At 38.8% G+C, this 18,009-nt stretch overlaps 1 protein-coding gene across 3 annotated transcripts; it reads right to left on the bottom strand.

The window, feature by feature from the left end:
- Window positions 1-266: 266 nt before the first annotated feature.
- Window positions 267-17,665, bottom strand: Tyrp1 (tyrosinase related protein 1). Of its 3 annotated transcripts, none has more exons than XM_021159227.1 (8): window positions 17,480-17,665; window positions 16,427-16,896; window positions 14,209-14,531; window positions 11,120-11,324; window positions 6,835-7,002; window positions 5,089-5,268; window positions 2,111-2,257; window positions 267-1,305 (listed from the first exon to the last, which is right to left on the bottom strand). In XM_021159227.1, the coding sequence occupies exons 2-8, from the start codon at window positions 16,809-16,811 to the stop codon at window positions 1,100-1,102; spliced, it is 1,614 nt and encodes a 537-aa protein (XP_021014886.1). In that variant the 5' UTR covers window positions 16,812-16,896; window positions 17,480-17,665; the 3' UTR covers window positions 267-1,099. The 3 variants fall into 3 exon arrangements, with proteins under 3 accessions (XP_021014886.1, XP_021014888.1, XP_021014887.1); XM_021159229.1 differs by having other exon boundaries at window positions 17,486-17,665; XM_021159228.1 differs by having other exon boundaries at window positions 280-1,305; window positions 17,465-17,665.
- Window positions 17,666-18,009: the final 344 nt, after the last annotated feature.

Genomic DNA, 18,009 nt, shown 5'->3' with positions numbered 1-18,009 from the left:
GTCTAAAATTCATGGAAATACACCTGCCTCTGCCTCCCCTAGTCCTCAATCAGAGATGATGCACCTAACCCTCAAGAGACTGAAGGCCTCAGGGAGTTTAGAGTTCAGGTGTGGTGGGGACTGGGGGTGGGGACATCCTCATGGAGACAGGGGGTGGGGAGGAAGTATGGGATGGGGAACAGTCAGTGGGTGGATGGGGTGGGGGAATAAAATCTGGAGTATAAAAAATAGATAAATAAATAAAAGAAGGAACAAAGAAATAATTTTTGAAAACCTGGAACCAATGAAAGAAGATTTTATTATATTTATTTTGAAATACACAGAAGGCTGATAAGTGGTGTAACAATGCTGTTGAAATGAAATACAACATTTGATAAGATGCACAGAACATTGTGTCCTCTGACTGATAATCTTCTAAGATACGAGAATTAGAGGTGAACTGTGGCCCAGGCAGTTTTATGTCCAGAGAACTGAGCTAGGGAATACATTGGCAAATATGCAGGAGCAGATGTGTTCCAGCAAGTGAAGCTTTCGTCTTTACCAAGTGTGGCAAGGACTATGACTTTGTGGTGATCTTGCACCTGAGGCCAAATAATACGCTGAAAGCAAAATGAGAGCAGTTTCAGAAAGATAATCAGGATTCTATTTGTTTATAATGTCATGTGATTTGTTGTAACCAATCAACATGGCTGCTTTTATAACTTTTGATTACCAACAATAACAATGCATTCACATGTTAACGCCATAAGAATGACCACTCATATATTTGAAATAGAGATTTTACATCAAACTTATTTTTCCTCTGTAAACAAAGCATTGCTTTTTCACAGCATACAGGCCATCTTTAGAATACCACCAAGTTCATCCCATTATCCTCTCAGATATCAAGCAACTGGTACAATTTGCCATCTTCAATAGAACTAATTATTAAAACCCATTGAAAGGAGTCTAAATTGTTATCAGTGGAGAGCAATGCTTTAGTCCCAAACCACATCTATCTTGGGAAGAAAAGAAGGAAGCAAAAGGAAATATGGTTGACAGCTGTGTTTCAATCAGGTTGCTTCCCAACCTGCTGCGTGAGGGGACAGGCAGGTGGGTATCAGACCATGGATTGGTTAGGATTCGGGAGTTCCTCATACTCCTCAGCATAGCGTTGATAGTGATCAGTGAGGAGAGGCTGGTTGGCTTCATTCTTGGTGCTTCTAGAACGGAGCAGACAAGAAGCACCCCCGAAAATGGCAGCTACAAGTAACAGCGCAGCTACTACAGCAATGGTAATGATTTCAGATACAGTAAACTCCTGACCTATTTGAAAAATAAGATGAGAATAATATAAATATTTAAAATAATTATCACCCAAAATGGTCTGCTTAGGCACTGTTCAAGGTACTGTAGGAGAGATCCTCATGTTTAAGTTTCGTTGGCCGTATTACCTGAGCCTAGCACCTCCCATCTTGAAAGTACTCTTTATTTCCTTCTGTGAGTGAGCCACATTGATGAGATCAACGTTATTGCCATTCTAAAGGTAAAGACATGATAGGTCAAAGAATTGAGACCCTGCCCAGGGTTACTGGGCTGTTGAAAGAATTTCTAGTTTTAGAGCTCAGCCTTTTCAAGTCCAATATTCTGTGATCCTTCACTAGGTTCTGTTTGTTGAGGAAAATTTAGAGTTGAAAGTCTTGAATTTTAAAATCCCAGAAAAGAAGCTTTGAATATTTCAATTACCTGTTCCTTTATAGGTGTCTAAGTTTAAAACTCATCATGTCCTTTACTTGAAACATAACCTTTTCAGTGTTAGAACTGATTTCTAATGTTTTAGTTTTCTTTCATTTATTTATTTGCAAAATGAGAAATAAAATACTTGTCTCCAAAGACTGTGACGATCAAGTAAGATAGAGTACCATACAATGATTTCAGTACTGGGTCAAAGTGAGTACTCCTTAAGTGACAACTTTTCAGATTTTTTTTTTTTATTCCCAAGTAAGAACTCATGGGAGAGCTTCATATCGAATAGAACACACTAAACTCAGGACTGTGTGGGACTTCACTTTCAAGATGACAAATTTGACTTTGGAGAACACCACAGTAAAAATACACTGACAAAACCGACCTGGCCATTGAACTTCATAAGCATATCCCAGGTTGTCTGGAGCAGTAACAAACATTTCTGTGTTGGTAACTGGAGGCCAAAATGGCACCATGTTGTATTGCCTGTTATGTCCAATAGGAGCGTTTTCCAATGGGAAGGTAGAAATATCTAAAATATTCCAAAGGCAGCATGTTAGCAGACAGGAAATTGACATCAAAGTAGTTGCTATGTTCTGAAGGTAGTTAATGGGCAAGAAACACATAGAAAGTGTTTTTACAGTTTACATCAAGGATAGTCTCAAGACAAGTGTCTCTGCAGAACAGGGAGAACATGGTTCCAGCACATGTCTTAATAGAACGTGAGTTTTACTTCGGTATAAGATTCTCAGCTCTTCAGTTTTAAAACTACACAAGTTAAAGTAATCCACAATACATGTTTTTCAGTCAATAAAGAGCCGGATCTGCCCTTTCTCTATTATGGTCTGTAATTCAAACTTGGCAGATGGTTGTCCTTGACCTCAGTTGTATCTGTTTAATATTTCTATTTTCTTCAATTTACTTTGACAGAAGTAAGTATTAAAATTTGAATCTGATCTCTAGAACACTGTTCCCTGTTGTCTTCTTTCCTTCTATCTAAATCAGCCATTTAAACCGAAGGCATTTATATTTTAGTGTTTTCTTTTTTGTGTGATTAAGGATGAAAGTAAGAATAGGTTCTCTGTGTCAAAAGCGAGCCATGTTTTTCTTGTTAATCTGTATTTGTATGAGTGCTATTAAACACCAAACAGAATACCCCCAAACCACAGGTGGATCTGTGTTTCGGAGGGGCACTAACTGCTTCTTTGTGGACATCTGGCACATGAGAGGACAGCAAGGGTGAAGGGTGTCCTTTTGTAGGAGACTTGGTATCTGTGGAGTCATGAAAGGATGGTTCAGCATTTCCTTTGAGAAAAAGTCAGGTACCAAAATGGCAATGGCTTTCATATATCTCTGTCTTTTCAGTTTTACCATGTACTACAAGAAGTAAAATACTGATGTAAGTATACTGAGTACCTGCTGGTGCTAGGTATTGGTCCACTGACCAAAGAAGCCACCTTCCAGTCCTCAAAGTCTCACATCCTATTGTAGTACTAGTAGCCTATGAAAGTTCTATGTTGAGGCTTATAATTCAATTAAAATTGTAAACTCACATTCCACCTGTCTATTGAATTCTGACTTGATCACTCTTGATTCAGTTTGCTTCTGCTATGGGATAAAGTTCACCAAAATGGGCAGAGGAGTCATAGCAAAAACAGCATTCACAATTGGATCACAAGTAATTTCTCTTTGCAAGATCCTTCTAAAGACCCCCATTTCTCCAAGGCTGTAATGCAGTGAGCTTGAGTATCTTCTCATTGTTTTGCTGAGCCCACTTCCTCTCACCTCCTCTTCCCAGGGGCCCTCTGCTCCAGCTGTATCAGCTCCTTCAAATCCCTTTGTTTTAGGATGATCTTCCATCTTTCTACACTTCATTCCCAATCTTAGTTCTGATTTTATTTACCTACAACAACTATCCACTTTCTCCTATACTGTATTTTCTTATAGTCATCTGTCACATAGGTAGGAAAATTCTAGGAGGACAGCACTTCTGAGTTCTGGATGCTACTTCTGGTGCTTAGAATGTCGTCCAGCAAACATTAAGGGCTCACCCAATGTTCAGGAAAGGCTTTATCATTGCTCCATTTCCTTTCTAGCTCAAGAAGAAGCAATCATTTTGGAAATGTACAAACTGCTTTTTCTGAAAAAATAAATGCATGGAGTTCTGGAGCACTACGTTTGAAAGAATACATAATTCTAAAGTACTGGAAGAAGGATAATGAATTGTATGTTACTCAGATTTATAACAGTAGTGGTGAGAGGCAGAAACAGGCAGATCTTTGTGAGCTTGAGGCCATCTGGTCTTACATAGCTAGTTCTTTTGTTGTTATGTATGTAAATACACATGAAATTTGAGACAGGATACCAATTGTATATACCAATTTATAAAACATTGACAGCTAAGGAAGAATTTATATGTAAACTTCTTGTCTGATTTTTCTTTTTTTGAGTCAGTACTCAAAAAAAGAATTGTAGCATGGGCTGGCCTTGAACTCTAAGTCCTCTACCTCAAATTTCTGATTATCAAAATTATAAACACTACCATATATGGCAAATACTTGTTTCTTAAGCAGCTTCTGACAGAATAATATATTTTGACCAACATGTAGATTAATAGTCTGGGACAGGTTGCAATAGAGGTTTCTGTCACACACAAAGTAGTGTGAATGCCCTCATTGGAAAGATATAGCAACAGAGAGCTAACCTTCAGCATTGTGTGTGCATGATAAAGGTATGGCAGATAACATGCAGAACATTTTCAAAGTATGAAATTTTATGTTGTTTAAACCAGTGAAAGTCCTTCCATGATTTGGAAAAGCATCACACTTCTCTTAGCTGAGTAAGAGTGCAGTAAATTAGGTCTCTAAAATAACACTTTAAAGAAAGCATTGAAATGAACTCAAAAGAGATTTCCTATGGTGGGACATAAAGACAGTTAACTTTTCAAGTAGAGCAAATCTTCCATTTCTGTGAGGCCGTAAAGTGATATAGCACAGAACTGCAGATTATGGTTATGGCATGTCTAGTCTTTTGTGAAACCCCAGAAAAGATCTGCAACATCCTTCCATTTATTCTAAGAAGCAACGAGAAGGTCTGTTGGAAAATATAAAAACGTGAGACACATCATAGTCATTTTTTTAATGACAAAAATGCCTCTAGTGTCTTCTTATTGGTTACTGTAGTGAAAGACTTCTACACTTTTCAAGGTGGTTTTAAGTATTTGGCAAGGGCTGGATATGAGAACTACTGCATCTTTATTTTGGAGCATATTTTATAGGTGTCAAGGGCTAGCTTGAATTGATAACCACACCTTCAAGGTAAGCTCTTTGCAAAGCCTGCAGAAAACATAAGAAAACATCTCACCGGCGTTATACCTCCTTAGCCATTCGTCAAAGACCGCATCAGTGAAAGTATGCAGGAGGACAAAAATAGGATCATTGGGAGACAAATGGGTTTGTCCTCCTGTTCCATTCAGGAAGAGGTGGGCCAGGTTGTGAAGGCTTCGAACAGCAGGGTCATATTTTCCTGTGGGAGCACTGTAACCTACATTTGAAAGTAAGGATGAAAATCGTATACAACACTGATAGTCAGCAGCAGTAATTAAATTAGTAAAAAGGTTGTCAAAGTTTTCCAGGCTAAATATCACCTCATTATACCAGTGTTGCCTCTCTAGAGCAATGGCTGGTGACATTTGCTTGCTATACTCAGAACTAGGTTAGTTCTGAGCTGGTAGCATGGCATTCCAAATGTAGTTTTTAGGTTAACAAAACAACCTGCAAAGGATAATAGAATGCATAAATGCTGAATTTTGACAAGGCACAGCTTGTTCTGCATGGAAACAGAGACAGTGGAAATCCTCCAGTTACTGCTGTGACCACTGGGAGCTGTCACTCTCCTGGACACTTTCCCACCTTTCTCCTTTTCAATGACTGCCAGCATATTTATTTTTAGAGAATTAATTTTGTGGGAATGCTAATGTGTCACTATTTGCCTACTTTTTCTATACGGTTTTAAACATCTGGGAAGATTACTTTCAAAGTATTAGGGAATTTTCATAGTACCTCTACGTGTTTAGGCTGGTAAGGATAAATGCCAAGTAGGTCAGAAGGCAGAGGGTTTGTGATTAGCGATTAAGTTAAATGTGTCTGATTGGGTTGAACTGTCATGTATATATATATATTCACTAACTCATTTTAATACATTTAATCCACATTTTTTTACTCAGAAAACATAGTATATTGTTCTAAAAATGACCACTTTAGCTTTGTAGATATCATTTTGATTACCTATATGAAGTAAACATCGAGCCAACTTTTGTCAGTGAGTTAATACCATTTAAATAAACATAAGGAGTGTATACAATTTTGATTAAAGGGCACAGTATTAAAAGTAGTAATTGGATTTATGTCTCACATGTTTCAGATCATAGGAGAGGAAGGGGGTTGGTGCAGGAACTCAAGGGAAATTTCAACAGTGACAAACTTCAAATTAAGTAAGACATAATTATATCCCGTAAGAAAATTGAATATATATATCAATTGGCTATCTTAGAAAAGTCATTGCACCTATTTGAATTGTGCAGTTTTTTAACTTCAAATTAATTGTTATGAAATGAGGAAAATCAAGTTAAGCCTCAGTAGACCTTTATTTAAACTTTTATAGACCTTAAAATGTGATACAATGTAACTTAAATAAAACTTCCCAACAAACAAGACTGTACAGACTGTCAAGTAATTGGGACTGAAAGAACTGTTAATCTTATTTTGTAAAGAAACACTTTACAATTGAAGTCGCCTGTTAATGTAGTGGCACAGCTTTATTACACTCGTTGACTTGATAATGGCCAGGTACCAAAGTTAAAGAGGCTCTAGATATTTAAGAGGTTTAAGTCGGCAACTCCCCATGGCTTTTCTCTCATCGCCAAATGGAGTCTGATACTCTCTTTATTTTTGAACCAGAAATATCAACTAAATCAAAATCAACAGCCAGTTCATATGAACCCATGTGATCAGAATGGTTTTCAAAGTCTTTTCAAAGCCATCTAATTTGGGGCACTTCAACTTGCTCTTCCAATTGGATTAATTCAAAACACCACTTTAGTTTACTTGCCTTCCACTGTATTTCGAAAACTGTCTGTAGAATTGGAATAAAAAGGAGGTGTGTCAAATACACGGACCTCCAAGCACTGAGTGACGTCCTGTGGTGCAGGAAGACGCTGCACTGCTGGTCTCCCTACATTTCCAGCTGGGTTTCTCCTGATTGGTCCACCCTCAGTGCCTAGGGAGGAAAGGAATGTACTTAGTTAAAGAATATCTACAGGTCTGAGCAATGCTCTCTTTATATAGCAAAACCACCGAAAAAGACATCCTTATGGAAGAAATATGAAAAGACATGTTTACTGTGAAACACATCTAAATTATGTTATCCTATTACTGTGAATTGAGACAAACTGATATATAAAAAACATAGGAAGGAAAATATAATCATGCTGAAAGACGTGGATCTCAGTACTGCTAAGTTGCAACAAGTTTTATTACAAGAATGTAAGTACTTAATTTTGTTATAAATAACTAAATAACTAAATAAAAACTGAAAATATATATTACACACACACACATACACACACATACACACACACACACATCACTTAAATGCCATCTGTTATAAGTCTTTAGAGAAATAAGAAAAAAAAAAATCCGGGGCTGGTGAGATGGCTCAGTGGGTAAGAGCACCCGACTGCTCTTCCAAAGGTCCAGAGTTCAAATCCGAGCAACCATATGGTGGCTCACAACCATCCGCAACGAGATCTGGCGCCTTCTTCTGGAATGTCTGAAGACAGCTACAGTGTACTTACATATAATAAATAAATAAATCTTTAAAAAAAAAAGAAAAAGAAAAAAAATCTGCAAATCTTGTTGGATATTGTGCATATTTCAATCTACAAATATTTTCCCTTTTTAAAAATCAATTGTCATCATTAAACCATTTAAAAGGTGATATAGAATAGGTGATAAAGGTAAAGAAAGAAAGGAAGGGAGGTAGAGGCAGAGAGAAAGGAGAGACACAGAGACAGAGACACAGAGAGACAGAGAAGATAAAGAGTAGATTAACAGGGAACTCTGAACAACTGAATGATTGGGAAGAATTTACATAGGTAAAGTCAGATAGACATTGCAAGACTAGTCAGGAAGAGAAGTAGCAAAGACCCAGAAGAATCCTTCTGTTTGTCTCATGAGAACATGAACCCTCTCACCATCCCTGGCACAGTGCCTTGTGTTTTCTTGGTGACAAGGAACTGAATCATACTTTCTTGTGGCTGTAAAAAGGGATCTTTTGAGGGAAAGAGCTTGCAAGTTGCAGAGCAGACTGTCAGGAGGATGAGAAGCTAGGCCAGAGCCATATTGTGAAGAAATACCAAGCTCTGAAGGTTATATTTATTTCAACTGGAAGTGGAGGAAAACTGGAGCCTATGTAAATGCGACAAGGAAAGAATGGTTCAGAGAAAATTTCATGAGTATTCCATGGTGATTGATAGACTCATAAGTGCCTTACAGGGACGAGGCAAGTAATCTATTGACTTGTGAGGGACAGCACTGCAACTTCATCTTGTTTTCCTATTCATTTACAAATGTCTTCTATTGAGTTCTTAGCACAGTTCTGCCTGGCTGCTACATTAACTAACAACCATTAAATATCACAGCAGTAAAACTTAGACCTGTTTTAGGATTGCAGTGTCCATGTGCATTTAGGGGTTATAGACTATGTTAAAAAAACCTTGAGGCATCACTAAACCTGACTTTAAGATGGTATTTTGGGGATTGCTGTTTGGGGAATTGTCATCCGTAAGTCCAATGAAGGAAAAATACTGTCTATTTTGGTTGCAAGCAACTGCACCCTAGTTAATATTCATGGAGTTTCATGGTTGAGAGTTTGGCTAGCACAAGATACCAACTGAGTCATTTTAGTTTTTTTCCAGTGATTTTGAATATAAGTTTGCCTATGGACAACCTCTGTCAACTCAACCATTAGTGTCCTATGACTTGTAGGCCTATGAAATTTCCATATCAGAATGAATGAGAAGTTCAGAATGTCCAAGAGAAAAATAGGTTCAAAAAATGCTGGAAAGGATAAACCAGTGCTTTTCATCTGATGAACTGTAGATGCATGAGGGAGGAAAGAATGACAAGTGTCACTAACTCACTCTTCTCACCCACTAAATTCAGTAAAACAAGTAAAACAATGGACATATGCGATCACCAAAGAAAGGTTAATCCAAGGACATGCATGCACCACTCTCTTGAAGAAGATGTCAATGACAGTGTAGAAATGAATAACATCTTCTCAGTCACAAATAGAGAAAAGAAATAGTTGAACAAGACACAGTAGGCATCTTGTGTCTCTATGAGACACATGATGTGACCGATACGGGCTGTTTTTCTTTATTCTTTACTATTTTTGAGTTTTGAAATTAAGTGTGTGTGTGTGTGTGCACATATACAGGTGAGAAGACAACCATGTGGTTCTTAGGGATTGAATTCAAGTTGTCAGTCTTGACAACATGAGCTTCTTCTTGAGACATCTCTGCAGCTCTCTTTACCATGCTCAATAAATATGATGTTTGATTTTTACATCCTGGATTGTCACAATAGGCAATCACAATACTTGTTTAACTCAGAATAAGTACTCTTCAACTTCTTATGATATTGTGAATCTTGTTAAATTGAATGATAGGAAAAGCTATGGCAAAATGAAATATTTCCACTTCTATGCTTTTCTCTTATGCTATATTTCACTTGCTCTTCTAAATTATTTGTGCTAAGCTGGAAAGATAGCTAATAAAAGTAAAAGACTTGAGACCTGACTTTGACTGAAGAGTCCACAGAAAAGAAAAGGAAATAATTTAGGGCCCTCTAGCAATATCAGCATTGAGCAGGTCGTGACAGGGGTGGACATGAGCTATTGATGGGTAATAAACATTGCCCTCCATCCCTCAAAGTTAAGTGGATTCTGGGGCCTGGTGTTTATCCTAGCCCTTGAGAGAAAGTAAGTAGTCTGGCAGTTGGATCTCCATGAGTCAGAATCTAGCCTGGACTACATAGTGGGCAACAGGCCAGCCAGTGAGACACTGGCTCAAAAATAGAAAGGTAGGAAAAGCCAAAAGGATGACAGCTGAGAGTGTTCTATGGATTACATACATATGAACACATGAGTGTGCATGTGGGTGCATTTGCACATGCATGTATAACATACACACACACACACACACACACACACACACACACACACACACACACACACACAGAGTATCAGTATGGTTACAAACTGTCTAAAATACTCCAGCCCTAAATATAGCAGTCTGGTTTGAAAGATGAATGTGTTAGTGAGGATATGCTGACCTTCAATTTCATCCCTCTGTCACAAGGTGGAACCAATTGCTCAGGTGTTAGACTTCTAAAGGAAACGTTCATGTATTATCACATTTTTAAAAGATATTAAAATATAGCTAAATGCTATCCTAACGGGGAAAATATACTTAGTTCCTTTGATTTATTAATAACTATTCTCTCTTTAAGCTTCTACAGCAATACAAAAGTTGATGCATAAAATACAAGCAGAGTGATGTATCACAAATGCAATATTAAAGCACAACTCTAATTTTCATATGGAAATCCAAGTATTTAAAATATCTGGAAATGCTTGAAGAAGAAAAAGAAGAAACAGTAGAGAGCCCCAGCAATGAAAATCCGGTTAGTAGCACAGGGAGGGTAACTATGATTCATGGAAGAAAATAAAAAGCACATAAGCAGGCTGGTACAGAGCAGACATAGTCCATGGCAGAGGCACAATAGGCAGACACGTGGGCACTTTCTGTAGGAGAGTTGAGAATAGTGAGTCTGCCTGTATTGCTGGTGCTACATCTTCCTATTCCTATACCTGTGAAAGGTATCCGTTTTGGATTTTAGTTCTCTGGCTGAATATACACTTTTCCTTCTCTGCTTCTCTCCCTCTTGTTCTGCTCCCAGAAGATTCCTGACCAATTTTTTGCACAGTTTAGATGTTCTTGGAAGACATTTTCAGTTAAATTCCATCCCAAGACACATGACTGCTAAGCAGTTCTGGCTGTATTAAGAAGATTAATCTACACTAGGTTTTTTGAAAACGAAGTTAGAAACGTACTGGTGGAATTGCTGAAGAAAATCAATAAAATACACAAGTACTTTGTGTTTCCCAAGAGCACCCTTTAGACTGCTTTTGTCTCCTGGGTGCTTAACGTGCAACTGCACTGATTCTCTGAAGAGAGATAGCAGATTTCATTCCGAAGAGGGACCTTACAGGCAACACAGTCACTTATAGAATAAAGAATTGTGAATAGTAGCTGTCATTTGGGTCTTACTGTTACAAAGTGTTCCCAGGGTATCGTACTCTTCCAAGGATTCACAGACCACTCTCCACTGAGAAAAGACAGAGTTGGGGCTTATAAGAGTAGAATCGAAGTTGCTTCTGGATCCCATCAAGTCATCGGTGCAGACATCGCAGACGTTTTTCCCAGTTGCAAAATTCCAGTAAGGAAGGGAGAAAGAAGGCTCCTGCAGCATCTCCTAGATCATAGAAATCCATTAGTGGTCTCTGTTTCTGCTAACATCTTGTGTCCTGGCTTGCTTAGCCCTGGTGTCCTTTTCCTTTAGCTCTCTACCTGCTAAGGAGTCAGTGAGTGTGCCAATAATGTTTGAGACCCAAAACTTATTGAACAAAGTTTGGAATTTAGTTGTAGGAGTCAAATGGGCAGTAGAAACAATGAAACTCACTTCATGAAGAAATTTCTCCAAAAATATATAGAGGAAAACATAGTTTTAATTATTGCAGATAATTGTATTTCTGTTGGTTATATCACAATCCTTGAGTTTTATTTTTTAATCCTTGATTTTTCTACATCTTCCACTTTCTTATTTTTAATTGAAACACCATGAAATCTTAGCAGTTTATGACTTCAATTTTGAAATGATTTGTGTAACGATAATTTTTGTTTAGAATGTGGTCTGGATGACTGCATGTACTTAGATTCTGGTTTGCTGACAGACTGCCTGTTTTGTCTCACATGGACTTATTTGCAAAGTACTAAGGGAGTTTTGTTTAGAGATCTACACTGCAATGCTGAACTAGGAAGACAGGCAACTGCCTGAAGCTAGCAGTCAAAATGCTAAGCAGAAGTGGAATGAATTCTGTGCCTATTGTTCTTAAGACCAATGACCTAGTTTCCACTTTGAAACCATCTCACATGTTATTGAAAATTCATGAGACCAAGGACACATGCTTATATTATTAGATTCCTTAAAACACTGCTTCTCTCATTTGCTTTTCTTTTAGCCCTTGGGGAGTTACTTCCGGAGAGGGAGTTTTAGTGTGAAGCTCCTCTTGCCTTCTGTGTCTTTCAAGCACCTGGCGATTTCTGCTCTTTAATTGCAGCTCCCTTCTGGCAAGCATCTTATCCTTGGGGGTTTTAGAAAGTCAGGAGCTGTTCAGGGTATCTCGAGGTATTGATCTCCAAGGGTTTATATAACACATAAAGAAAACTAGTATTGTGCCTCACAAAAGTTAGTGACAACGTCCAAGCTCATTATGAATCAAAAACAACCGTGGTTGGGCTGCTGGCATTTGGGCACACTCATATGGTGCTACATGTCACTTGTAGCCTGGAACAAGATGATGCCTTGTGCTCCCAGCTAAAAAAATGTAAGTCATTGAGGTGGAAGTTACACATGCAGAACTGCAGCTTTTAGACACTTCCCACCTGCCTTTTCATTTCCGTGAGCCATTGGGAAAGCGTCTATAGGGAATGAAGATCTACAGTCAGTTAGGGATGACAGATTCATCTTTTCACAATCTATTAAATGTCTTTCTTGTAATCAGAGCTTTAAAATATGATGCCAGGAGGACTAGAGGGGTTGTTCAATCACCTTCACAAACTTCTGTCAACTATCTGACTCTCTTGTAGTGCACCACTGTGTCTCGGCTACCCATTACTTTCCCTTGAATTGCTAGCGTAGCAGCATAGCACTCAGTACATTAATCAATAAGTCTGGAGAGGTGGGCTTTTGTGTGTGTGTGTACACGCGTGTGCATGTGCGTGTGTGTGTTAAGGTAATTTCAATGAATTTTAAGACTTTAACTTTAGGGTAGAGATTCATGACTGTTTTATATAAGAAACAAGCTTGATTTATAGAGTTAATAATTGAGATCCAATAATAAATACTCTTAGGTGGGCGTGGTGGTGCACACCTTTACTCCCAGCACTTGGGAGGCAGAGGCAGGCAGATCTCTGAGTTTGAGGCCTGCTTTGTCTACAGAGCAGTTTCCAAGGGCCACACAGAGAAATCATGTCTTGAAAAACCAAAACACACCAAATAAATAAATAAATACATAAATAAATAAATAAACCTGGGGATTAGACCTAGGGCCTTGTGCTCTATCATTGAGATAAGCTCACAACCCCTAAGCTGTTAACTTTTTGAATAACAATATTTTTCCTAAAAAGTAGTTTATTAGTGAAAAGGCAATAACTCGATACTTATGCTACCAGATACCTTAGTGTGTTTTGGGTACATCTGCTTAAAAACAAACCAACCAACCAACCAACCAACTAACTAACCAACCAACCAACCAACCAACCAACCAACCAACCAACCAACCAACCAGACAAAAAACTCTTGATGTTACTGTGCTTCAGTTGAGGTCTACTTTACATTTTCCTTCAAAAATCTAGTTTTTGATTGAAAATTCATGTCTAAAGATATGCCAATTTGAAGTCCTTTTAGAAAAAATGGCATATAAAATTATAAATAGGAATATATATGCATGTGTACACACACACACACACACACACACACACACATACATACAGTGAAATGATTACTACCTCCAAGAAATTGAACACACCCATTATTTCTTTACAGTTATGTGACTTTTGAGTGGGGTTTTCTGTAAGCTCTAAAATGGTAGGTAGTATAGAAAATATAGTTCAGTGAAAATGAAAGGATTTAGGCTCTAGAACCATTAGCTGTTTTGATGGTTACACATGGATGGAAGGGTACATGCAAGTATGTATGGTACATACATGTATGTACCATACATACTTGCATGTACCAGGGGGTGGCAACTGTTAACATTCCACAGAGGAAGAAGATCTGGAAAGTGAGGGTTTTTTTTGTTTTTTTTGTTTGTTTCATAAGTAATTTTGCTCAGTTATCAAACTATTAAAAAATTCCAAACCTTTAACTCTTGCATAAACAGGTCTCCATTTTTTTTCTCTCATCATTAACATTGCTTTCATTTCACTGTACAAAAGACCATGGCTAATAAATTATTGAATAATCAGTGTGGGAAGGATCTTATCTGAGAGTGTAGAGTACCCTGATAGCACTTCATCTTGTCATTCAGTACAATGTGAGTTACATGCAGGAACCTAAAAACCAAGAATCAGCGTACCTGCATGTCTCTCTCCAGCTGCAGCAGATGGTACCTGTGCCACGTGAGGAAAGCTGGTCCTTCGTGAGAGAAATCCACATCACCAAAGCTCTCCTGTCCTGTCCCTAGGAAGGTTTTTTTGACCGAATAATAGTGTGTCCAAACAAAGTAGTTGTAAACGGAAATGTTCTCAAATTGTGGTGTGTTGCCATCTGGTCCCAGTATGTCTTCTGACCTCCTTGTGGCAATGACAAATTGAGGGTGAGTTGTGCGCTTTGCCATATCCAAGGCCCTGACAAAGTGGCTCTTTTCTTCTGGACTTAAGTCCAGAAGATTCCTCCTGACTGTAAACATGAGAAGATTAAGACATGAAAATTAGCACAATCATATTACAACATGCTATGCCTCTAGTATCCATTAATGGCCACATGTGTACCTGTTCAGATCTTTTGTACATTATTTAGCTGGTTATCATTTCCAAGATGCTTGGTACCAGATATGTTTTGGAGTTTGCACATTTTGAAATATTTTCTTATATATTATATTTTAGGCATTGGGTCCAAAGCTAAATGTAAAATCCATTTGTTTCATATACACCTCATTACACACATAGCCTGAAGACAGTTTCAACCACAGTTTCATTGTTTTGTGCTTAAAACAAAGATTAACAGTGTGGCACTTTCCATTTGGAACACCATGTTGGGGTTCCAAAATTTCAGAGTTTGGATAATATTGAAATTTTGATTTCATAGCTGTCCAATCTGTATATTATTAAAAATACTCTTCATTAAATCTGTGTTTAGACTGATCTCTCTTCCTTCCCCTCTTTGTCTCAGCAATTTACTCTTGGATTTCTAAAATATTTCTTTAATAATACATGGAGATTTATCATTTATTGTCAAATAAAGCTTATCAAATTTATTTTTGTTTATTATTGGCATTTTTAAAGAAAATTCTACTTCTTTGCTTTTGTTTTTTCAATACATGGTTTCTCTGTGTAGCTCTGACTATCATGGAACTCACTCTGTAGATCAGACTGACCTCAAACTCAGAGATCCTCCTGCCTCTCTCTCCTGAGTGCTGGAATTAAAGGTGTGAATCACTATTACCAGTGGAATTTTCTACTTTATAAATATCATAAATCTTAAAAAAACAAGGCAAGCAAATACATCATAGTGGTTAAAACAGAGAATTTCTGTCTTTTGTCACATATTTTCAGGCTTATTTTTTCTTGTTATTTGATATTTGGATTAAAAAAAAACTCTTGCTTTACAAAGACATGTAGAGGAGGAATATACCCCCCCACACACTGTTCCCCCCTTCTGCCCCCCACCAAGTAGACGGGTGCTTGGATGATATTAAAGTCTCAAAAGGTAGTCTGGGAACCCTTGGTCAGTGTCTCACACATGGAAACCAAGCAAGTACTGTTGTTGTTACTGTATAATACTGCACGTACCTGCTCCTTCATCTAAAATGCATGAACTTCTTCAGTATGTGAGTCACCAGGGCTGCTTAGAGAGGTGAGAGTGTTTTCTTTAGAGCTAGCTAGATTTCAGTGGACATCCTTTCTTTGCTAAAGGTCCAGATCCATGAGTTTGACCTTTCTGAATCTAATGTACAAGGATTAGTACACAGACCTCTGGTCACAAAAGTCAGTCCTAACATATAGGAATTGCCTAAGTAGGACATGGCCTGTATGTGTAGGATCAGGTGTCCTCTATCACTCTGTACCTCATTATCTTGAGACAGGGTCTCTCACAGGTGTTCATCTCTTTTTTGACTAGACCCGTGATCTTCAAAGCTCCAGAAATTAACCTGTCTCCCACCTTTAGTACTGAGCATACAGTCACAAGTGGCCACACCCAGTTTCCTACTGGGTGCCGAGAAGCTTCCCCCCCCCCTCCCCTTGAGACAGGGTTTCTCTGTGTAGCACTGGCTGTCTTGGAACTCACTCTAACTAGGCTGCCCTCGAACTCAGAAATCCACCTGCCTCTGCCTCCCAAGTGCTGGGATTAAAGGCGTGTGCCACTACTGCCCAGCTCCTGAGAATGCTCTTACTATCCACAAAGCCATCTCTCCAGATTTATGGAAATAGAATTAGTTAAAAGGTGTAGGTTAAAATTGGGAAAAGTGGGCTGAGCTCTAGGATTTAAGGTGACTCCTGACCTATGTGATTCAGGATTCACACATAGCCTCAAGTCTAACTCAGTGAAACTGCCTTCCCCGCCTTTCTACTCACCTGTGAGGATTTTCTGGTTGCATGCAGCTCCTCTCCACCCAGGACGGCAAGTCCCACAGTTGTGTCCTGAGAAATTATCATTGCACTGACATGTTCTATTAAAGAACCTCAGAGGCCAGGCTTCTCGGTCATCTTTACCATCGTGGGGATAATGGCGGCTGTGGGGTCTGGAGTCTGCAATCACAGCCACACACCTGCCTCTTCCTGATGATGAGCCACAAGGGTCAGTCCCCGGTCCAGAGGAAGGGAGCAGGTCTGGACAACACACCCCACGTCTCAGAGCCTCAATATTGGCACACTCTCGTGGAAACTGAGCCCAGACCTGATAAAACAGCATCAGGGAAAGGGAGGTAGAGGCTAGGGGGAGGACTTTGTAAGATTTCATTCTTCTCGAAGCAAGAGTTCAGAACACAGGTCTCCTATGCTGTTCTTTGCATGGAGAAGACAGGGGTGCTCAGATGAAAATACAGCTGAAAAACAGAAAGGCAAAACAGAGTTGCAAAAGTTCTTTTGCACTCCGGAAATGAAATCTTTCATGTGAAACAACATTTATAAACAATAGTAAAAACAATTATTCACCTTTAAATATCTGCAGGCATAATATCTAGATCACAGAATCTACTCTTCTGATCGTTGAATTTTCTTATTTAAAATTCCTACCCATAAGAATACTATTCTCAGGCTGGGGAGAAGGCACAGTGGTAAGGAGCATAGAGTACTCTTGCAGAGGAACTGACTTCAGTGCCTTGCACCTACATCAGATCACTCCCAACTTGTAACTGAAGCCCTCCTCGGGGAATCAGTTCTACCCTTTCTGGGCACCTGCTCTCATGCACCCATATCCACGCGCATACACATACATAAAAAGATCACCCTAGTCCAAAAAGACTTTCCATAGATGTCATTTACCAAAAGCATCCACTAGCTGGTGACTACCACAGTAATAGCTAACCATATATATGAAAGGAGAATGGGAAACAGGTTTATAGCAAGCAAATCTCCTTCATGTTCCTAGAGCTTTTGTCACAGGGTACCCACCACAGAGCTGCTCACCAGTACCATGAAGCTCTGGAAGATTTCTCTGATGATCTCCTTCAGAGCTAGTCTTGTTGGATGTCTGCTTTTCTCCTGATGCCAGCTGTTAATTGCCTGAGATTTTCTGCCAAACAGTAAATCCCAAGCCAGATCCCTCACACTGGGAGGGGCTAGTCCTCTCTTCCAGCTCTCACTAATCCCTTCTCACACCAGTGAATTCTCCTGCCCTTTAACTACTAGGCAGCACATGACTCCCTCCCCACTGGTTTCCTTGTGATGGTTAAAGTCTTAAGAAAAGGTCAGACACACTGATTTGGAAGATGTATTAGAGACGCTGAAGAGATTTTGCTTTCGTTGTAGTGATTTTATTTTTCTTTATCTGTATACCACAAAGGAAGAAACAAGATGAATTGCTTTCTTGGTCGAACAAAGGCCAGTGTAACACTTGTATTTTCTGTTAGCTTTTGGTTGTTCTCTTTTAAAGAGACGTTTTCTCCTGGAAGTTGAAAACCCATACATATGTAGCCAACATTCAAATGTAAGCCTGA

The sequence above is a fragment of the Mus caroli genome, chromosome 4, assembly GCF_900094665.2.
Source record: "Mus caroli chromosome 4, CAROLI_EIJ_v1.1, whole genome shotgun sequence".
Classification (NCBI taxonomy): domain Eukaryota; kingdom Metazoa; phylum Chordata; class Mammalia; order Rodentia; family Muridae; genus Mus; species Mus caroli.
This window is presented reverse-complemented; position numbering and strand designations above follow the sequence as displayed.

Coding starts and splice junctions, on each gene's coding strand:
- Tyrp1 (XM_021159227.1), bottom strand. CDS start 16,811: ATGAAATCTTACAAAGTCCTCCCCCTAGCCTCTACCTCCCTTTCCCTG. Junction 11,325..14,208: donor AGCTGGAGAGAGACATGCAG/GTACGCTGATTC, acceptor TCTATGATCTAG/GAGATGCTGCAGGAGCCTTC. Junction 5,269..6,834: donor TTTTCGAAATACAGTGGAAG/GCAAGTAAACTA, acceptor TTTCAAATGTAG/GTTACAGTGCTCCCACAGGA.